Consider the following 23460-nt stretch of genomic DNA (forward strand, 5'->3'; position numbering starts at 1 on the left):
TAATCCTGTGTTTTTTCAATGTACCACACTATTTATTTTAAACTTGTTAAAGTGTGTCACTTTACCATGAGTACAGCCTTGCTGTGCTAATCTCCGAAGAAATAATAAGGTTTTTATATATTAAAATACAAGATACTTAACTTCTCCACCAATAAGACCAATTCCAGCCTTAAAGAATTCCTTTGGCATGAAGATTTGGTTAGAACTTGTGTCTTAGTGTACTTGCTGATATTTTACTTATATTGTTCACATACTAAAGTTTGTGAGTTCTCACTTGAAAGCTGTAGTTAAGTGTGCTTGATATAAGTTGTTGCTTTTGGAAGCGTAAACAAAACAATCATTAACACAAGTCAATGACCATGCTAAATACTGCAGTCACAACTGCATGCCAACCTCCAAAAGCTTTGTAGTGGTTTAACCCAAGCTAGCAATACAACCATGATTGCTGCTCACTCACTGCCTCTCCCAGTAGGGGAGAGAATCAAAAGGGAAGTGAGAAACTTGGATTGAGATAAACACAGTTTAATAAAATAACAAAATACTAATACACTACTAGTAAATCTGTATATAAAATAGAAATAAAGATACCCAAGGCAATTCCCCATGAACTCCATCTACACTAAGCAGCCAGTCCCAGTAAGTGATACTCCAGTCCTGAACAGCCGATCAGATAGAAAAAAGGAAAGGAAAAAAAAAAAAGGAAAAAGGCAGAAAGGTTCAGAGGCCTGTGCAAACAGCAAAGGCTGAACTAAAACTCCTGATCCTAACTCCCCTGGCTGTGCCCCAGAGCAAGAAAGAGCAGAAGAGCTACCTGAAAGGTCCTGACTCTCCTTAAATACAAAGCATGATGCTAATGGGATGGAATACTCTTATTGATCAGTCTGGATGTTAGTCAAGCTCTGCCCTATCCATGCGCCCCTTCCTCGATGCCTCACACCTGTGGGCAGAGCACTCAGAGTGTTCTTGGCTTTCAGACCAGGGCAATTAAAAACAATAGCTCTATGCTGGGGTGTTACCTCTTGTTCTTAAACTAAGTCCAAATGAGTGTGCCAGCTATGGAAAAGAAAGGTTTCTAACTGCATGAAGAAAACCCATTTTTAGTCAAACCAGCACAAACTTTTAAGCTGCTTTTATTTTTTTAGATCTTCAGGGACTAATTTGCGTCTTCACAGAGTTTTACTTCTTGTTACTAAATATGTTTTAGAAAACAAATTCCTAGCAATACCTGCTAAAGTACTCAATCACCAGGAAAGCCTGCTCTTAAGTTTAGACTTGTAACTATAATTTGAGATTTATTAATCATAAGCTAGTTCTTTTATTTCAACCTGAGTACAAGGATTAATTGGGAAAATTCTTGGAGGGGTGAAATTGAACTGGACACCTTCAGAGGTCCCTTTCAACCTACATTACTTTCAGGGTCTATAGAAAAAGGAGGGAGGGAATTTTGATACTTCAGTGGTTTGTTGTTGTTGTGTTGTTGTTTTATTGTTTGAAGCTGTTCCAGCTGTACTGAAAAAACAGATCTGGATGTGAATAAGATATCCTGTAACTCTAATAAAGGTACATAAGCTGCTGCTGCTGCTACTACTGATCTTGAAGACAGGAAAGATGCTGTGGACAAAGATTCACTTTCATTAACATAATTATTAAGTTTGCAGTAATGCCATCTTAAAAGATAGCACTTGAGAACGTACAAAGATATCTTTAGAAAGTACAGATATAGTAATATCCACTAAGAGCAAAGGAACTAAAGCATTTTTTTATATATTTATTTCCCCTCCTTTAAATAGACATAAAAGAGAGAAAGTACTGGCTCTGTACTGAGGAATAAGGCAGAGACTAAAGGTAAGCTAGAGATTATCCAAGTAGGAAATCTTTTATAAAGCATCTGAGTATGACACATCAAATATATTTTACCTAATTAAAGGAAAGTTACATGCATGGATAAAGCTGCCTTAGGAATAAGACTAGAACTCAGTCTTTTTGCCTTATTAGATCCATCTGAAACAGAAAAAATACAAATTTGTAATCCAATTCCAAGAGGACTTGTACATGCTGTCAGTTTTGAGAGGAAGGACTTGAAATTAACTCATTAGTACTGTTACTGTTAGAACAGTGAATGAAATATTAGTTTTTGATACAAAATGACCTATCTAGTCACATTTTCCCCTCCCCCACAACTTTGAGACAAACTTGAAAATCCTACTGAGAAAAAGGAGAATAAAATACTAAAGTAGATGTGCCAGGCTAAGTTTGAATTTACTCATTTACCCGAGAGCCCATAACTTAAGACTTGCTGAACTTGGAAATGCTTGTGGTGCTGTTTACATATTAACAAGAAACTGCACAGTAACAGGTAAAGCTTAATATAACTTACAGGGTTGACTTATTTTTAGTAGTTGACAAGTTTGGAAGGTACTGCTATGGAAGAACTGGCATTTCCTAAGAAAGCAACTGGAAGTATCTCAGAGACTGAAATTATAGAAACACTGTAGCAGTATAAAAAAACCAAAGTCATTAATTTATAGGGTATAGAATAGAACTCTACATCCATTAGAATTCATAACTTAGAAAAAAAGTTTAACAATAATAGAAAGTAATTGGAGAACAACTGAAGACTCTTCATGAAAAGAGCCCCACTCAGACAAGTATTGGTACTACTGTAACAGTATTTAAACTGGCCTGTGTTTAGAGAAATTCCAAAGGTTATGAGTGAGAAAAGATACTAATTCTTTGGTCTCACATGTCTTGAGAGGAAACACTTCAGTTAATGACCTTGGCAAGAGGCAGAAGACTGAAAGGTGATATGGAATGAAGAAAATAAGCTGCAAGGAAGAAAAGCTTTTAGAAGTAGAGGTTATATAAAAGCTATGGATTTCCACTCATGCTTGAGCCTAAATTCTGTTGTTTAACAGGATTCCCAGTTTTCCCACAAGACAGATCATGATCATTAATATAAAAGCATGCTTGAATTCCTTTAATAGTAACTTAAATTCAAGATTATTTTAGTCTGATGCTTTTTGTAATACACGTTTATTTTATAAAGTGAAGTCTTCACTGAGCTGTAAAGACTAAGAATGGTAAGTGTAACAATGCACTTTGTGTGTCATATGCTACATAAAAGTAAAAAAGTTGAGTCAGAAGCCTGAAAGCCTGTTTTATATCTGTGCTTCTTCAATCTGCTGTTAAGAACTGAAAAATTACACCTGCTTCCTACCCTGCTTGAGACAGACTCTCCAATCCTTTTGTAATTTTATAGAATCAGAGTCTAGGTTTGAACAGACTCTTAAAAGACCATCTGGTCCAACCCGTTAGGTGAGCCTAGATGAAACTACCTAGCACTGTGTCTAATCTGTGAATCTGTGATTCTGTGTCCAGTGATGTCTTGAAAACCTCCAGCAGTGGGGACTCTACCACATTGGCAGGGAGATTGTTCTAGTGCTCCTTGCTTCTTCCATGAGAAAAGGAGATCCCTGTGAAGAAGAGCCTCCCTCCTCTTTGTAGTCACCCTTTAAATACCAGAACACTGTGATGAGATGCTCCTAAGCCTTTTTTTCTCTAGGGAGAACACTCCAGGTAGAAGAGACCTAACTGACTCTTTATGCAGCAAGTTCTCCAGCTCTTTGATGATCTTTGTGGCTTTCCCCTGGACCCTCTCCCATCTGTCCCTGTCTTTCTTGAATTGTGGGGAATCACAACTGGCCATGATAGTCCAGGTGCAGCCTGACTAACACCAAGTGGGATGATCACATCTCTCTCTGCCAGCAATGCCTCCATGGATCAAATGCCCCTGTTGATCCCCCAGGATCAAATTTGCCTTTGCTGCTGCAGCAACACACTGCTGCCTCATGTTCAGCTTGCTGTGCACCAGGTCCCAGCAAGGCTGCTCCCCAGGAGCACAGCTTGAGCTCTTTGCTTATTCCACCCCAGGGATTTAGGCCAAAATCATGTTAGTGCAGCCCTTGGGCCTACTGGGCCAGTATTCTCAACTATAAAATAGGATTAATGTGTAATAAAGACTATCCAGCTATCATCTACCTCTGTTAAAGGTTAAATTATTGGGGATTACGCTTTGCTGCACTTCTATTATTGGGTGTTACAGGTTGCTGCACTTTCTCCCAGTAAGTATGTTCCACAAGGGCATGCTCCTCACCACACCCCCAACAACAAAAACAACACAGCAAAAAAACCCACAACTACCACAGTCTATATCAAACTCTTAACTTCCTCCCTTAAGCGGAAGGAGGCACAAAATTCCTAACATCTGCATGAAACCCTGAAGTATTTATTCATGTTAATTTATATTCAAAACAAAACAATTTTGAAGTGATAGATTTATATTTAAGTTTTACTTATATTCAAAGTAGGAAATAACATTCCTTCTAACAACTCAATGTTTATAATGATACAATGAGAGGTAACTATTACAAAGTGATTAACAGTTGACTTTACATGATCATGTATTAAACTTGCAGACATTATATTCCTGTAAATTAACATAATTTCAGGCATTTAATAGTAATATCAATGGTACAACTAAACAGGTACCTCCAGAACGGAACATTTAGATTTTTCCTTATGTATAAAGCTCAATTACCAAAAATATAAAAGTCCTAAAGTAATTTGAAATACATGAAAGGAAAAAAGTGCTATGGCAGAAGTTTACTATTTTTATCTGTGGAATAATTTATAACTTTCAAGAATTTGGTGCATTTTTAGGCACTGTTTTTGTATTTTTATTTGCCTGAATTGTACAGCAGGACTTGAGATGCCCAAAAACTGTTTAAGATAAATTTAAGGCAACCAAGTGCAAAAGCTCAGTGTACATTAGATATATGTAAACAGAACATTTCATAGTAGAAATTCTACAACTATTACAAGTCCATAGTATTGACAAAGGCCAAACCATTCTGCCTAGCAACACAAATGCAAAATGCAGCTACGCTAATCAAGGCAAGAACTACACATTCCTGGAAATAAAATACCATTTTCTCTAACACAAAGCAGGTGCATTACATTGCTGTGCTAAAAGTGCTCTGCTTTTCCCCACTACATAACAAGCAGCCTCTCACAGGTTTGTTCTGTTCCATTTAGCTATGTACCAGCCAACAAGAGAGCTCCCAAATTTAAAGCAAAATGCACAACACAGCAAAGATGGAATGTGAATGTAACAGATATTGGACCTTTTTAAAAAAATACAGTACCTAGGATTCCTCATTTTAAACATTTTTCAGCATATTGCATAGCAGTGAATTCATCTGCTACCTAAAACTGTTGTTGTTGCCCCACATGGAGTTCCTCTTCGATTCTTCTTTCAGTTTTCTTTCATACTGTACAATGGGTCCACAAGCTTATTGTGCACATGCATTAAACCTTGGAGGGAAAGCAACAATGCCAGCTTTACATTAGTTATACTTTGTCAACATCTCTTTCTAGCCACATTTTTATTTGGAGTTTGCCTCAAAGTATACTTTCTAAATTGTTCACTGAAGAGACTAACAATAGCTATTTAAAGTAGTTTAAAATAAGTCAAAGACAGCATCTATATTCTTGCATCACTTGAATACTATCGACATGTTCAGTGTTAAGGAAGCAGAGATGAGTTAACAGACCCATCAAAAAGCAGATCTGGAATACTTCAAAATGAATTGAATACATGAGATCCACCCATCTTCCTTTGTATTAAAAACTGCATAACAGCAACATAAAATTCCCTCATACCAGTTTCTCATAAAAACCAGATGTACACATACTGATACAGCTTGAATTGCAATGTTCTAGTATTGTGGTATTACTGTCTTTGTAATTAATATTGTATGTGTGGTCCCAGGCATGCAAAACCAAACTCAAAGTACCCAGACAGTTAATGCAGATTCAGAACTCCAGTAGCTGACCTGTCTTCTATTCTAGCTGGGCTTTTTTTGGTCATGTATACAAGTCATCTATAGCTGTGATTAGGGAAGTTGTTGGTTTTTTTTTTTTCCTATTCAGATACATTAATTTTGGAAAGTGCTGAAGAGAAGAGCAATTAAAAAACAGGCATTACTTTCTGTACTTTGTTACAATTTAGTAATAATGTTACCTATATCCAGGCATGTATGACATTCAGTCACTGGTATGTTTTTAACCTTATTTCACCTTAAGGACTAATGACAGTAACTGATAGGTGTTCACAGTCTGCAAAGTCCATTTTAGCACCAAACTAAAGATTAATTTCTAAAATTACACATTTAAGTAATATGCAACCTTAATAGTACATAAATTTTCTTAAACCACAAAAGAAGTATGACAGTAGCGCACCTTTTAGTGATTATCTAAGGCAAAGAATATTCAAATACCTTTGCTATATGATGGATCTGGTGGCAAACCTAGTATCACTGTTTAGTTATTCAAATTTCATGTTGCTGCAATCTCAGGCCATTACTGTAGGTGACCATAACATAAGACATTTTATGCAGCATCTACTTCTAATCAGTGATTATTTAAAAGCAGTCCAGGTCATTCTGTTTCTATAGGTAATCATGTCACTTATAAATTTTTGCAAAAAAACCCTCAAACCTTAGAAGGCAAAATAACTGAAGAGTTTCTTCAGTTTCATGAAGGGTAACTATTGGGATGATGTACATAGAAAAGATCAAGTTAATACTTTTCAGGCATTTAACAGTAAGCATGAAAATATTAAGTGTACATCTAAATGCACTACTCAAACTAGTACCATGTTTTGAACTTTAAAGCATTCTATTTCCTACTAGTGTTCTTCTCTTCTAAATTAGGGAAATATAATCGCCCCCTTCCTAGAAGCACAAAAAAATGCTTACTCAGTATTGCCTCTGCCATACGTCATGAAGGATATTAAAATACTGTTAGTGAAATTGTTTCAGGAAATAGAAACAAAAGCTTTTTTAAAGGTATGCAGAGTCCTTACTTGATAGATGCAAAACCAATTATTTCCAAAAGAAAGTCACTGTATGTTCTCGTATGCTTTGAATAAACAGATTTCTGCATACACTTTTAAGAGCATGCACCAGTATGGAAAAACTATCCTGAATTAACCAATTCGTAAGTTCAAAAGTAATTTTCTGTTTCATTCTGCAAGAAAGTTAGCTTTCCCTTTTGCAATAAGAAAATTTACGTACACTTGATAATTTTAGCTTCTGATATTTTTTTCAGGAAGTTGGAAAAAAAGTGAAGTTGATTTATTCTGGTTACCAGCCAGTGTGGTATTTGATTATTGAAAGTAGTTGAAGTTTCTTTTAGTACCTTGAGATTTTTAAAAGGTGAAAAAAATTCACAGTAAATAGCTGCCATAATTAGCAGTCATTAAGAACTTCTTAGCTTACTAAGAAGTCTAACCTGAAGATCAAGAATCAGAAATTATTTCAAATCTGACCCACACTGATGTCTCCATCTTAAAAGCAGAAAATCTGGCTGATTTAAGAATAGGTAAAATTAAGCAAGTTTAAGGTAAACAAACTTTTAAAGAATTCTATTGCTCTGTATTACAGGGTAAATAAATACAGTGTGACACAACAGCACACATTCATATACTGTAGCCCTTGGTTTTTTTAAAGCAACATTCAGTGTCATTCATACCTAGTAATTCTACATTAGGTTTATATATTTCCCAAGCAAAGCTTTTGTTTATATGAAATACAGGACTGAAGTTTAAAATTTACCCAAGCAGCTAAAGAAGTTTGTCTTTGAAAACAACAATAAGTACTATCTAGCCGTGTGATACAGGTGAAGACTAAAACACCCTGCCCCCGCCCAGTACATAGCAGAGAACAGCATGCTGAAAGAATCCAAATTTAACAAGTTGGCCACAAATTATATCAGGATAAAAATCACATTAATGCCAGAATTGCGATCTAATACATATATGGACACTGGTGATATAAAGGCCTAAATAACATCCTATGAAATTACAGTCTTGATCTCAGATGCCTCAACTATCTTAAGTATCCATGCTAGTGAGAAAGGTGACTGATTTACACAATTACATTTGCTGCACTGATATAGTTAGGAGAAAACTACTTTTCTCAGCTTCTACAGTCTTAGTGAAACAGAAGTCACAACTGGGAACCCCCAATGACTACCAAAAATCCCAGCTTACTTTAAGCTTGCCTCAATATACCTGCTACAAATATGAAAAGCACAGTAAAAGGCTGCAATGTATTAAGTCAGTATAGATTGTTATGCCAATCACACTGTACGACAAATGTCCTCAGGTGGCTTCAAAGTCAGTATCACACATTTCAAGCTTACTAGACAGCACAGTACAGCACATGGCAAAAACAGCATGAAAATATATCAGGATTAATAAATGCATCAAGTTTTCTTTAAATGAAACTTTACAGTGTTTTTAAGACAAGTATTCTGGAGCACCAGACTGCTTCGCTTTTATATATAGATGAAGATTACTAAACTATCATTTCAAATTGGAAGCAAATGGAATATTTTTCTAAAGCAGATTTGTCAGGAAGGTAAGAAACAGAAGTTATGCCTCCTAGCACTTTTCCATTCACAAGAAATAAGTTAACAGTAAGTATTTTGAATATATAACATTATACATTATCTACTGTAAAGTGTTAGAAGGCTCAGACTTAAATGAATATAATTTATTTTTTTTTTAATTTATTTTTAAATATGTTTAACCTCCGATTCAGTGCTCACCTTTAAAGTACTTCACAGTTTTAACTCTTAGTTCTAAAGTAGCATCTTCATCACACACGAAGATAGTACGAGGGTGTTGCTGGAAAGCAGAAACTGTCCACATGTGATTAACCCCTTCTTCAATTGCTTTGTACAGTGCAAAAGCTTTATGTGCACCTGTTATAAGAATCATCACCTGTAAAAAAAAAAAAGACTCTTTACTTTCAGTCCCAGTATCAGTACCAACTAGTCTTGAAAACAAACACATGCAACTAGAACTAAATGAGTTCTTACTTCTCTAGCATCCATCACTGTACCCACACCAACTGTTAGGGCCATAGTTGGTACTTTAGATAAGTCTCCATCAAAGTATTTAGCATTTGCCAAAATGGTGTCCATTGCTAAAGTCTTTAATCTTGTTCTTGAAGACAAACTTGATCCGGGTTCATTGAATGCAATGTGGCCATCTGGACCAATGCCTTTTCAAAGTTAAAAAAAGTAAATCATTCCAGACCTGTGAGTCAACAAATATCCTTAAACACTGTAAACGAATAAAGAAGTTTTAGGACTCATTTTTTTCTTTTGGTTCCCAGTTTTCAATAAAAAGCATTCAAAACTTACTTGAAATTAAGTTATTAGAAACTTGGACACCAGCCACTCTCTTTTGGTGTTCATACAGATTCTTTGTTAATCACAGAACTTTCTTAAACCATAAGTGAAAAAAAGAGTGGGTTAAACCAAGATATGAACACAGTGATTAAACAGTCAGTGTATTTGTTGTAATCACAGCCAACCATAGAGCATTTCCTCATACCTCCAACAAACAGATCAATCCCCCCTGCTTCTTCAATTTTCTTTTCAAATGCATCACATTCCGCCTGTAAGTCTGGAGCATTCCCATCAAGGATATGAGCATTATTTGGATCTATGTCAATGTGCTTAAAGAAGTTATTCCACATATAGGAATGATAGCTCTCTGGATGATTTCTGGGAAGCCCTGAAATCATTTAGAGTGAAATTAACATATTACAAGATTTAACCAAACAGGCTTAACTCTAGTCTATGTGTAACCAATGTAGGGCATGCAAGACAAACTTAAGAAGTCAGATAAAGCAATATTTGAAATCACAGTGAGAAGAAAAATTTCCTCTTGGCATGCATAAGGTGAATGGTTTAACATTTACAAGTGTAAAGTCTTTAAAAGAAATGCAGTCACAACACTATGTGACAAAATACTTTCTACATAAATACTGTGAAGTAATTCACAAGCACTGAATTTAACCCAGGATCCACCTGGACTAGTTTATTATTTGCATTTTTGCAGATAAAGGAATAGAGAAAAATGCTTAAGATGAACCCACGGACATAAGTCAAACTTACAAGTGCAAGCATACTAGACTGATCTTGTGCTTTGTTGAGTGTTTAACTGTTTTAATAAAGGAAGAAAAAAATTTAAGTATAGTATGTTCTCAAACAATTAGCACATCTTACCTACATATTCATCCATGTTGAAAGTCTTCACATATTTGAAAGAGAGATCTCCATTTCTGTGATATTCTATCAGCTTTTTGTAGCATCCCAAAGGTGTACTTCCTGTTAAATATAAGTTTTGCTACAATGCTTTTCAACATAAAAGAAATCTGTTATTTCTCATTTACTATTTCTGAGCTTCTCAAACTTTATCACAGCTTTTTACACAAATCCATATTTAAACAGAAATATGTTGGAATATTACCAAAAATACATTTGAGATCTTTTAAATACTGTATCTGTTAGCATGGATACAAACATAGTTCTAGGTTTTAGTCATTTACATAGGCTTTAAGTAAGACTTGCCTGTTGGTAGACCAAGTGTGAAGTATCTTCCTTGACTTGGCTTGAATTGGATAATACGATTACAGATGTATTTTGCTGCCCATTCACTAGCCTGGTCATAATCTTCAAGAATTACTAGCCTCATTATAGCTGTGAGGAGCTTGTATGATAAAATACACTCAAACCTGGAGAAAATGTCAGAGTTTTAAAAATAAGCACCCCATAAATAGTTGTAAAATGTTTAGATTAGAGAGGAGATAAAAAATGGCCTTTTATATAGGTGAAGTATTGCACTAAGTAACATATTTTACTTGCATAAGCATACTGCACTCTTGCACTCCTAGTTCAAGCTGGACTGTGGGACAATCAAAAGAAAAGCTACAGAATCCAAGTGATTACAATGAAAATATTTATTAAAATTCACAAACTAATTTAAAGTAACTTGTAGGAAAAAAATAAAGAAAGAACAAGCCATTTTGAATTTCAATATTTTAATAAGTTACTAGTGTTAGAAAGAGGAAATACTGTGCCTTAAATAAAAGCAAACAAATAAGTAAACAAATATTGAAATTAACTCTGGTTTCTCATGAGCATCTGAATGCCTGAAATTTGAAAAACAAGGCCTAGAATTACCCCATTATTCCATCTTCAAAATAGATAATTGAAAGTAAACAATTAAAACTCCTTTCACTCCTGTTCTAGCCCCATAACTATGCTTTGGAAAGCTTATTAATCTGCAAAAAAAGGATAATGCATTAGAGATAATTTGAAATCTCTATAATTCAAAGAAAAAAATACCTACGAGGTCTCTTTTTTTTTAATTTTCAACATAAGTCAGTCACTCTTTAAAGGCTCCAATTTGACTGCAAGTATATCAACCCTGAAGGTGAATAGTTAGAAAACAAGCTTGGCTGTTAAAAGTACATGAGCATCTCTTGCATTTACATAAAACTAATTTTTCCATGAGTTTCTGCTTAACAGAGTCAGGTAATTATCAGAAAGACTGAGGCTCTTTAGTCAGTTTGCAGTGCATTACTCTTCTCTTCCCAGGTCTAAGCATTCTTGGCATTAGCCAGAAGACAACGTGTCAGAAGCAAAGGCCAACTAAGTGCCAAACCACCACTAGCATGCACTACTCTTAGTTAACCCAAAATGAGATACCAGCTTTAGCAGAAATAAGAAACAAACTACAATAGTGTTTAACAGGGTGACATCGGTACATCCTGCCAAACAGGGAAGGACACAAACACCACGTTCTGCTGACTCTGCTGCCTCCTCTCCCGGACAGTGAACTCGTGACAAGTCAAATTTACCCTTGCAGAGGAAACGCTATGGCACAAGTCCGGAAAAACTGAACACATACACTCGAGAACAGAAACAGAGACCCCGCGGCTTCAGGGCAGCACCGTAAAGCTTTAACGATTTCACCCCCAGAACACGGTGACGCCCTCCGAGAGCGACCCGCCAACGGGCACCACAACGACCGCGAAGTTTTGGCTGAGGCCACTTTTTAGAGTGGGGTTGGCGAGTCTACACTGTGGGAGGGAGAGCCCTACTGCACAACCGCCTCCGCCCCCCGCCCGGGGCCTGCGGCACCGCCGCACCCGCAGGGCCAGCAGCAGGGCCCAGCCTCACCCCGCCAACCAGCGCGACGCTGCCCGGCCCCGCTCACCCCCAGAAAAGCTCACAGCGGTCACCAGCGGAACCAGGGCTGGCAAGCCAGTGCGGAAGGAGGACGGGACCAGGACAAGACCAGCACCCAGCAAAGCGCCCACCGCCCCCGCTCCTCCGCCGCTAACAGCACCCGGAAGCACCTGCGAGGACCGGAAATAGCCTCGCGGGGCGGTGCCGCGCATGCGCGGGACAGCGGTGTCCGAAAGGGGCGTTTTGGGGCAGCCGGGTGGAGTTGTGGGAGGGGAGTTCCGTGTTTCTCTCTCTGTCTCGCTCTCGGAGGAGGATCTATGAAGTACCTAATGGGGTGGGTCGGGGCTGCTGCGAATATACTGCTCTGTTTTATACGCTGGATTCATGTGTCTGCGTGAGGCCTTTCCTCAGAACCCCACTGTGGGGGAAGCGCTTGGCACAGTCAGATTTTAATAAGAAAAGTTTGCATTTAACTTCAGTGTTTACTTAAAACGGCTGCAAAAGAGGCTGTTTATAGTTATTGCAAAAAATAATACGTAAAGCATTAATTTATTTCTCTTTTCGCTTTAAAAGCAGTCAAATAATTTCATAGATGTAACTAAGCTGTAATCTAATACAGATATGGTATGATGGATCTTAATGATTAGGAAAGGGTTAGTAGTCCTAAAGGGTATTTCTTCAGAATTGAGTGGTGGAAAGGCAAAAGAGCAAGCTATGGAATTCTGAATATACGTGCATGAATATGCTGTAGGCTTCACTGGGGCCTTGCTGTATTAAAGACCAGGGTAAATCTCTTTACTGGGAATCACTATGACTGACGAAAAACATTATAATTGAAGGCTGCTTGGGGAGGTGGTATAAAAAAAAAAATCATTGTAATGAGCATTTAATTAAGAACTGTTGTTTTTTCATAACTGAGGTCTGATCTGTAGCAGGGAGGAAGGACCAAGAGACATCGGACTATGAATTCTTAATGTAATACACAGTCTCTTCCCAGAACATGTACTGACACCTGTATACATACTGATACCTGTATTGATAAGTTAATATAGGGAGAAGAGAAGCCACAGTACCAGGAATTCATATCTTAAATAGATTGATAAGAGGAAGGGTATTGTGTGCATCGGGATAGTCTGTAAACTCTGAACTAACCAGCCAATGGGGAACAGGGGTGGGAAACGCAGCTGGAATTTTGGGGAGATACAAGCAGGGGCTTTTTGCCCTATTAGGTGTGCCTACCTTTAGGTAGAACACCCAATCTTGCAAAATTGTTATTAAAATATGCTTTGCCGTGAGATCCTGCCTGGGCCTATTATATTTGCAAAATAATTGTTTCCTGCATCTGGAATCACATTCACATGAACATAATATGTTTTCTGGTAACCTGATTAGAACTACTGCAAGGTAGTTTAGAAAGATTGAGTAATATTTTGCCAAAGGCATGAAGGGTGCGTTTGCAACCTTGTGAGAAAAAATATATCTTATTGGAGTCTTTGAGGCTTAGCAGGCAAGCAATAAAAATATATTTTTTTTCAAAATCTGTGTTTTGTTTGAATATAACTTTCAAATATCAGCAACTTGATTTAGCTCATGCCTGTTCTACATAGAAAGTCTTTGTCTCATAAGTTTTATTAGGTCCTAAAGGATATTGCTTTCTCTTCATTAACGTTCTGAGCCTCTACTGCTCTAATTGTTTCAGAGGATGCTGCAGTAGAGGTTGTGATTTTCAAGTCTCGTGTAATGACCAAAGCTTGGCCTCTGGAGTTTCATTCTGGTTTTCCTTACCTGTATGGACCATGTATAACACTTCAGTGGTAAACTAGTTTTGCATATAACAGACTAGTTAACACATTTCTTTGGTGCCTACATGCCTAGGTCACCAGATTTGTAGGTAAGATCCTTTTATTCTCATGGTGTGCACTGTTCTCTGAAATGAAAGGTCAATGTAAGAGACTACTTACTAGTTTTCTCATGGTCCAGTATCTATCTGTGCTTCTCTCTTCATCAGCTCCCTGCTGTCCTGCTGATATTGTCTATTCACTTTCTTTGCATCATTAGTGTTGCCAGCTTGTAGCTGAAGGTAGCAGCAATGGGCTTCTGTACTCCCCTAGAATCTTTACCAGCTACCCAGATCTAAAGAGGGTAAATTGTTTCTGAGGATTTTTGCTTTAGTGTACACTTGCTACCTGCTGCCTTGACAAGGTGAGAGTGGTACATGCCCAAATGGGTGGTACAGCAGGAACAGGAGTTTGCATTACCCCCTTTTCACTTGGCAGAACAGTGTCACTCAACTTTCAGGCTTCCCGCCTCTGATCCAGTTCTACCCTCTAGGTGTGGCCCTACCATATATTCCTTATCCTGTTGTAGTTCATTGGTTTTGTTCATCATTGCACACAAAGTTGTTATATCAAACCAAGATCTGTCACACAAGTTTTGTTGATTTCCACAACTTGAAAATTCACTTAATTCATTACTAATGAAAAAAAATTTTAAAATTCAGATAATAGGCTCTCCCATGTTGGGTATTCTCCAGGAGATCAGTGAATATGTGATGTATTGTCCTATACCCAGTGGAACTTTCTGCACTTTTTCCTGCTGCCTCTAAATTCTGAACAACCTTCTGTGTCTGTTGCCTTTTTAGCAAACTTGGCAATATTATCAACTACTTATATTTTACTTAGACAAACGCTCTGTCTTCTGTGAGCACATTCAATTCTACCTCTGCTTGTTACTTTGCAAATGCATAGGGTATGATTTTTCCCACGTCATTCTTCAGATGTTTCTTTCTAACTAGTAGCATATGCAAAATGCTTTATATGCACTGAGTGTTGTTGCTAGCAATTAGGTGAAGTTTTAATTCCTTATTAGGTTTTATTGAGTAGCGTGACTAGTTTTTTTTAAACCTCACAGCCATAGCATTTAAAATCCCTGTGTCTTTCTGTTGCTTCTGGGAGCAGTGTTTCTGTGATAATATATATATATATATATCTTTAATTGCTCCTTCTGTTAAGTATTAATTCATTTAGTTATGGCAATGTGATTTTTACAAATCTGCTATGATCAGGTGGCTTTTGTGCTGCTTTTTTAAAACCTGTGTTTAAGCAACTAGTAATTTAAACTGGATGTACTTCAGTAGTAACCAAGCTGCATTGAATTTTACCCAAGGAGGCCCACCTGAACTTGAATCAATTTTTTTAACAAGGTAGCTATTCCTTCAGATGAATTCCTTTTTAGTTTGAAGAGTGAAGGATCCTGCCTAAACTTGGGACCCATGAAGGAATATTACTCAAATGGATGTTCACATGTAGAAAAGACCAAGAAGCAGCCAAAAAGGTTCAAATGAAGGTATTTACCAAGGCATTAAATGTAGAGGTTGAGAAACAAATAATTGATGAAAAGACTTTAAAAAGGACTACCTTCTACCACCTTCTGAGTTAAGCTCTGCTGTGTAACAAGTGTGCAAATCAGGAATAAGGACACAATAAAGCAGCAACTGAAACCTTTTAGAGGGTGATAACCCTATGGGGAGAAGGAGGAAAACTGCAGTGGAGAGAAGATTTTGTGGTTTTGTTTTGTTGTGGTTTGTTGTCTTTTTTTTTGGTCGGTTGTGGTTTTTTTGGTGTTTTGTTTGCTTGTGGGGTTTTTTGTTTGTTTTTGTTTGTGTTTTTCTGTTTGTTTTGGTTTTTTTTAAATTTTCAGGGCTCTGAAAGAATGTGAAGACAGTGGTAATTAACCCTGCTACTCCATTCTATGCCACAGGGTCAATAGCCTCCTGTTTTCTCGTGACTAAAGCATGCTGAATTTCTGGTAACTTCATTTGTCTTCTGGACGTAAGCCTGAAAGGACTGAATCCACTTGGCAGCTTTGCTTACTGTTCCCAAAGACTGAAGATATTTTCACATACTCATGTATCCCTGTACTTGTCAACAGCTCTCTTCAAAGCTTCCTTGGTTAGATCTCACCATGTGTCTGTAAGCTGGGGAGTACCTGGCATATGACGTCTCATGGTTTTATGTTTTATGAAACAATCCCATTGGAACCATTTTCCAGTAAAACAGGAAACATCAGATTCTGTGATGCCAGGAATATGCCAACAGAGACACAAACAAAGCATCTAGATAGTATTTAGCACCATCTTAATTTTCACAGGCTAGGCTTTGTGGCACATTGTGGAACTATGCACAAAAACAGAGAAACACCCTATGCTTTCGTTTTCCATTTCTATTCTTGCCATGTGCTTCCTACATAGATTCTGTTAGAAGCTGTGCTGAAACAGTTACCCCGTACCAGCTGGTTCTGAACATCAGAGTCGATCACTACAGAGTAAGCAATAAAGATGATGAGGGGAGGGGCACATGACAAACGTTGTTCCATCACCCTATTACCTAATTGCTGGTAAACTCTTCGGTTTTTCAGAGTAGTGGCTCAGTGATGGCGTTTGTTCCTCAGGATTGCTTCACTTTTCCATGTAGAGGGAGCTGACGCAGGTAATTTCTGTGTGTGTCTCTGGAGTGGCAGGATATTTCTCCACAGGTGATTGTGCCTGAACCAACAGGCAGAGCTGCCTCCTACATTCCCTCCAGATAAGATCTCTCCTTCCTTGTGATGCAAGTGTCAGCTGCCCTGTAGATATGAATGCATAAACTGATGGTTGGCTTTGCCCTTGTGGTGGGGAACATTCTTAATGTATGCAGAGATGTGGAGAGAAATTTCTGACAGTGCTCTAAGCTGCTGTTTAAGCCTGTTCCTTTCTGGGTGCACAGTTCTTAACTACCTGGCTCCCCTCTCCTAATGCACTCTTCCCCTGGGCTGAGTGAGCCCTTCCAGGAATATGACTGGGCTGAAATGTGTACAACAGGTTGTTCACTTGACAGACTGTTGCCTGCTGCATGTTCTGTGAACTGAAGAAGTTTCTAAAGGTAGAAATAAAGGGCATCAATCACAGGGTCCTTCACAGGCTTAAGACAAAAGCTGTGCCCTTATTTCAAGCACCGTGTGATGGGGACCACTTTTTTTTATTTTAAACAGGTAATATCTGATCTAATGCTTCATGGATTTTTTATAAGTCAAGAAGACTGATTGAGGTGTTTTTGCAAGGGTTGCTGTGTTAGCTGTTAAGGAACGAGAGTGAATGATGACAAGGGATATGAGTATTTGCTCAGCGTGCTAACTCTTGTCTGCCCAGTTAGGCAGCCTGATGAAAGCGTGGGTGGGCTGATTCACAGTAGCTGCAGGACCATCGCCAGAATGTGGTCAGCTGAGTGATGGGGGGAATAAGACATCTGTCTTGGGTGGTTGAATTCTAGCTAATCTTAAGCATCTCTTTTAGAAAAATGTGAATAGCCTGGATATGGAAGTTTGTAGAGAGTGAATATATGAATATGTAGTCAGCTGAATTACAGCTCAGGTGGCAGTGTTTCAAAATTTAGCTAGTGGTGGTCGTTTCAGATGCTTGCATGAATAGTCTTTCTATTTTAACTGCACATGTGTTGGGAAAATCAATTTTCTGATTATCTTTTCTCAGGAAGCCACAAGGCAGGCACACAGTGTATCTGTAGTCCTATGTCACAATATCCTGTCAGGCAAATGGGCAGCTGCTTGTTCTTCTCTGCCTCCTCTACCATCGTGCTTTGACAGGGTAGGGAGGCCATGCTGAAGAAGAACAGGAGGGCCTGACCCTGATGTTAATTGCTCCATCTAGAATGTCACATTACCATGTGCTGCACAAAGCCAATGAGAAAGCAGCAGGAGTAGTAGGTGTTTCTGTAGAGATTATTGAGATTTGGCACAAAAAGATGCTTGATATGTTTAACACTCTACCCTATTCCAGCTATGCACGTGGGAATAGCTTCCCGGGTTTTACAACCAGCAAACGTTTTACTAGCTTATCTGCAGGCCATCCTGTGCCAGTCAGCTCAGTGCTTGGAAGTGTTTCTGGATATATGTCATTTATAAGTATCAAGAAACTCCACGACTCCCTAGTGCTCATGAAAATTTTGTGTATCCCTACACAAAAGTAATACATAACAAAGAAAACCTTCATGTAGTTGCTAAAGCAATATTACAGCTTCTACAGCCACTAGGTAGACATCATTTAGATTTCAATTCCACTGTTACTTAAAACTTGAAAGATAAAGAAAATTAACTGGAAGAGTTCCCACTTCAAAATTCCCTTTTAAATATTTCTCCCTGTAAAGTCTGTAATTTCTTAGAGCTCTCACTTCTGCAAATGTGTGAGAAAACACTAAACAGATACTTATGGACAATAAACTGGATGAAGTTTCTCTGGTCTAGAGGGATGGAAGAGGAATTAGAAAGTGTCTCAATTCTTCTCAGTTTGTTTCAAAAACAGCTGACAAATTTTTATGTGGGAAATTAAACTTGTCAGTTGGCAGGTCATGATGTATTCAAATGTTCATGTCAAAAACTCCTTTGACAGTGTTTGTGCAAATCTAAACCAGGATTAAAAGTTTCATGCTAGGCTTTCAAAGATGATGAGAGATAACAAGAAAGATCATGCTCAGTGTTTTTTACTAGTACTTGTAGTGAAAAGAATTTTGCATCTCGTTTAATATTGCTCCTTTTATTGAAATTGACTTTGCCTTTTCTTAGAAAAGCTTGGAAAGAGCAGAGTTGTAAAACAGCTTCAAGAAATGTAGTTTGGACCTACTATCTCTCTCCTTATTGAATAAACCATTCAAATATCAGCCTTTGTTTTTGCTTGTTTGATTGGTTTTAAATTTTTTGTTTTGTTTTTTCCTTGACATGTCATTATTTCGGCAGACTGACTTGATGCGAAATGAACTGCCCTGTTCACCAGCCGTAGGGCTGGCTGCGAGGGGCGCTGCCGCGCCGTGTCCGGCAGGTGGCAGCAGAGGGCCGCCGCCGGGCCGAGCCGAGACCAGCTGAGCCCAGCTGGGCCTTGCCTAGCTGGGCCGAGTCGAGCCCCGCGGAGCCCTACCGGACCGGGCAGGGCCAGGCGGAGGGGAGCAGAGCTATTTTTGTGCAGTATTCTCTCTTTCCAGATGGCTGCCTTCCCTTATCGGCCATTTCAGCTTCTGTTGTGGTTTTGTCATCATCTTAACCTCTGAATTCAGAGTTAATAATCATTAGTTTGTTAAATACTCCATGTTAAACACCTTATGTTCTTTGTAGTCTGTCATACTGCCTTGTTTCTTTAGTCCAACTGTTGGCATGAAATGAGAATCGACTTTACACGCCTTTCAAAAAACAAATAATTTATATATATATATATGTGTGTGTGTGTGTGTGTGTGTATATATATATATATATATATATATAAAGACTCCAGTAAAATTGAATTAATATATTATTTTTCCGAGGTAATTTCTTTCAATATACATAATTTTAGTTTTGGAAACTCTGGTGGTGTCCTTTGCCATGCCAGCCATTTGGTCAGGCTAGACTTGAGGCATGGCTCGAGCAGTTCAGAAGTATATTTGCGCCTAGTTTGCAGAATGTGCAGCAAACTACGATGGATGATTATCTGGATTGACTTTGTATTTATTGCGCTGCCATTTTAACCATAGGTTTTCTGAATCTACCTCACACTTAGTCGCAATAACCCTCTGTCAAGTAGATCTTAGAAAGTGGTTATCGTCCAAGGCAGTTGCTGAATCTTCTGTCCCACCTGGGTCATTATTTCCTGAAAGGGAAGACAATAGTTCTGGCCCCACCTGCAGGTGTTACAAGTGGACTGAGAAGATAGAGAAGGCTTAAGCAAATTCTTCCCCCTGGCGAGTTCTTTATTAATCCCTACAAACAGAAGCAGTTGCTTGTCCCCAAAGGGCAGGCTGTTCTCTACTCACTGTACCTTTTCTGGTTGTATACCTACCTGCTTTGTCCAGTTCTGGAGACAAAACAGTGGATCTCCAGGTGGGACCCAATTACAAACCCTTTTTCTCTCTTAATGCATGGCTGAGTTTTTTGGTTTTTGTTCATTTTTTTTGTGTTTGTGGGTTTTTGTTTGTTTGTTTGTTTTTGTTTTGTTTTGTTGTTTCTTTTTTGTTCTCATGTGAGGACTCCACAGAAATAGCCCCATTATTTTATTTGATTCATCTCATTTCTGTTGCTACCTGTCAAGCTAAAAGGGTCATGATCAGCAGGCAGAGGAGTTGAAAGACCTGAGGACAGGATTGTCCCTGACTCTCTAACACTGCATCCTTTATTTCTTTAACAAAGTCCTTGTAGAGCCAGGATTTCCAAATACGTTTTCTTTTTTTTTTAAGATCTAAAAATATATAGAATGCAACCTATTTACTTCAAAACCTATAAAATCTATTCAGATTCTACATATGGGTTAACACTGGCACAAAAGACAGAATATGAAAAAATGTGCATGTCTTAATTCACCTCAAGGTTAGTGCAGTTTGGGAAGGGAAAGAAATTTGTGGTTGACATTACTTTAAATGTGGTTTTTAGCAGGCAGACCGGGAAGCTTGAATCCAAGATCTGGATTAGGTAGGCAGAACAGGCAGAAAGGCAGGAAAGCATGAGCAAATGCTACAGTTTGCTGAGCTCTTGATACCTGGAGTCGCACCCACAGACAATCTAACAAAAAGAGTGACCTCTGTCCCTGCAGACATGGATGTAAGGGTGGCATAGGTATGGCCAAACAACTCACGGAGGCAGGGAGTTACGGTGTGTCACTCATCTTTGGTTAAGAGAGTTTGCACACAAGACTTTATATGAGTGTGCCTCTCCACAGTCAGTGTGCCATCCTTAAAGGTCACACTCTTTCCACCTTCTTTTCATAGTCTTCCTTTGTTGAGGCTTTGCCACGCTTGACATCCTCCTCTGGCAGGAAGGCTTGGGCCTCTCCTAGTGTTGCTGTGAACTATGAAGACATCTGCCAAGGACAGTTTTCAGCAATCCTTTGTCTAGCTCCATATAAAACTAATACGAGGCTTCTGGAGCTGTCACACTGCTGGCATCAGCTTCTTTTCACTCTCTTAGACAATGTTTATGACAGTGTCCCATGTCAGTTAATTTGCGTGTTATCAGTGATATGAATGCTTTGCTTGTTAGTGGAAAACTTGTGCCTTTCAGAAGTTTGAGTTTAGTTGCTGTGTGTGTTTAGTGGGACAAGAGATACTATGTGGGAGCTGTTTTCTTCAGGCTGCTCTAGCACTGCCTCAGGATGTTTAGATAATGCAGAAAACAGGCTGCATGTTATTAATACCTCCTGTAGCTCTCTCTGAGGACCAGGTTTGTAAAGTACTTGAAGAATTTGTAGATCCCAGGCCTGAGTTGTGCTGCATATAAAGCAGTGCTAAAACTCACTCTGCCTGTTCTCACTGTAGGGTTTTTACCTTGAAGGAATGAAACTGTGATTGTAGCTGTAAGATGGTGAATAGAAAATGAGGGGCAGACTCAGGCCAGATCTGAACACAGGGTAGACCTGTCCATACTGATTACTTGAATTAGCATATTCGGCATTTTCAGTTTTTTTTTCCACTTTTCACTTATGCAGAAGAAGAGATGTTAATTAAAAAGGGTGCACAGTTGTGAATGATGAAAACACAAAACTTGCAGAAAGATTTCTTGCCACGTGCTTTAAAATTCCATAGATTTAAAAAACCAAAAATCTGCCAATACAATTAATCTCAAAATTTTCTTAACCTTATTACTAGGATGACTGTCCTCCTCTAATAGGAATGAGCCTGTGTTTCAAATTGCTTGTTGTCACATCTCCACCTCCCTGCTTTACGTACCTCTGATAAGGTTCTAAAACTTGACTAGGAAAAAAAAAAACATAAAAGTTCTTACTGTGATATGTGTGTGATTCCACAAGGCAAATGAAGGTAGGGGGTGCTTTGTGTGTAAATGATGGTTGCAAACTGTGTTTTTTGGCTGTTGGTCTGATTTATGGTCGGAGCTGTTGGAACTTACACGTGGCACATTGGGCTGCTTGCACAATGAAATTCAGTCTCATGCCTGTGTTGCTACAACTGACATCTGTTTTGGTAACCTGCAGCCAGTGTTCCCTGTGAGTTTCTGTAATTGCTGTTGGCAACTGACACAGCCAGATTATGTCTAGGAGTAGATGCTCCTGCTGATTTCAATTTAGGCAAGGCATGAATCCACAAACAAGAAGCCACAAACGTTTGGAAGGAGTCAGCTCTTGACTGATTCACTGAGTAAGTGTACTGATAACAAATTGTACGGACTATTTGTGCATACAGATGACCACTCTTGTTTAATAAAGGCCTTCTCTCTCCATTCTGGGGATATGTCAAATGCTCTTTGACCAAGAGACAGTTGCCTCCTTCCTTTCAGCTGCTTCCAATTCAAAAACAAATGGCACCCACAATGCTAAAATCCTTTTCCCATCATAAAACCTTCTGCTGGGCTAGATGGATCTTTTCTTTGACCTTGGTACAGTTGTTCTTGTATTCTTATTAAAAAGAATAATAAAAATTTCTGGCTTGCAACATTTTCTACAGAGGTGAAGCATTCCTGACTCAACAGAAGCTATGCGAGAAGAACATGCTGTTGAGTCAATGCTGTGGATAAACAGTTTAAGCTGCGAATATAAAGAAAAGGTGAGAGACCCTAAGAGAAAAGTGAAGATTGGCTTGCAGGACATAATCCCTGGAGGGAGGAGATGATATGGAGAAAAAGAATGGTTGTGCTGCCTCCAGAGCAGTGAACCCATTATGTGTGGGTTGGGTGTCATCTCTGTGCACAGTAGTCCACAAAGAAGTTTGTGTCAGTGTGTAAGTACAGGTTTTCAGTCATGCACATGCATTTAATTTGCAAAGCCTTTATCTGCACAAGTTTTATTGTACTTCTTGTACTACCCCACCTAATTTTGTGAATTTCTCCAAGGGAGATTGCCTGACCTCCTCTCTTTCCAGTTCACCCTTCTGTTTCCTCATCAAAGCACAAGTGTAGTGGTTTAATTTTCTTCCCCAGTTCCCAGTTCAAGTGCCTCCTAGCTCCACCTCTCCCCCAATTCATAGGGCAGCTGCTCTGCATGACCGTATTGGTTTTTTGGGTCAAGTGGATGTACACAAGAAGCTATGTATGTCCCTCACTTCAGTGAGAGGTAATGGGCTGGGCAAGAGACCATCTGAATGTGGTACTCCTCATTTGAGTTCCAGCTGCTGACAGCTTGGTAAAACAATGTATTTAGGGTAAGCAGCACCTTAACAGTTACACATTTTGCCACATAGTCCCCAAAGTTGTTCTGAAAGGCAGGGCACTTGCTTGAAGCGACTTTTGGCTTGGAATTTCCTCTGATGGTCTTCCTGTGCAAAGGATCACAAAGAAGTGTTATGCCATGGTATCTAGGTCTGAAAGTTTAATTTGGACAGTAATTGTAAA

The 23460-nt window shown here is 38.6% G+C and overlaps 1 protein-coding gene across 4 annotated transcripts; it reads right to left on the reverse strand.

Moving 5' to 3' along the window:
* Positions 1-4319: 4319 nt before the first annotated feature.
* Positions 4320-12332, reverse strand: GNPDA2 (glucosamine-6-phosphate deaminase 2). Of its 4 annotated transcripts, none has more exons than XM_065060805.1 (8): positions 12140-12332; positions 11270-11347; positions 10489-10652; positions 10144-10245; positions 9467-9649; positions 8947-9131; positions 8674-8848; positions 4320-5373 (listed from the first exon to the last, which is right to left on the reverse strand). In XM_065060805.1, exons 2-8 carry the CDS (start codon positions 11296-11298, stop codon positions 5315-5317), a joined length of 897 nt encoding a protein of 298 aa, XP_064916877.1. In that variant the 5' UTR covers positions 11299-11347; positions 12140-12332; the 3' UTR covers positions 4320-5314. The 4 variants fall into 4 exon arrangements, with proteins under 4 accessions (XP_064916877.1, XP_064916878.1, XP_064916880.1 ...); XM_065060806.1 differs by having other exon boundaries at positions 12156-12268; XM_065060808.1 differs by lacking the exon at positions 11270-11347 and having other exon boundaries at positions 12156-12327.
* Between the last annotated feature and the right edge of the window lie 11128 nt (positions 12333-23460).

This window comes from Columba livia, chromosome 4 (genome assembly GCF_036013475.1).
Source record: "Columba livia isolate bColLiv1 breed racing homer chromosome 4, bColLiv1.pat.W.v2, whole genome shotgun sequence".
Taxonomy (NCBI): Eukaryota; Metazoa; Chordata; class Aves; order Columbiformes; family Columbidae; genus Columba; species Columba livia.

What these genes read in the sequence shown, in the direction of transcription:
- GNPDA2 (XM_065060805.1), bottom strand. Translation starts at nt 11,298, where the DNA reads ATGTTGAAAATTAAAAAAAAAGAGACCTC. An exon ending in CACACTTGGTCTACCAACAG is followed by an intron (nt 10,246 to 10,488) that starts GCAAGTCTTACT and finishes TATATTTAACAG; the next exon opens with GAAGTACACCTTTGGGATGC. An exon ending in CAGTGATGGATGCTAGAGAA is followed by an intron (nt 8,849 to 8,946) that starts GTAAGAACTCAT and finishes TTTTTTTTACAG; the next exon opens with GTGATGATTCTTATAACAGG.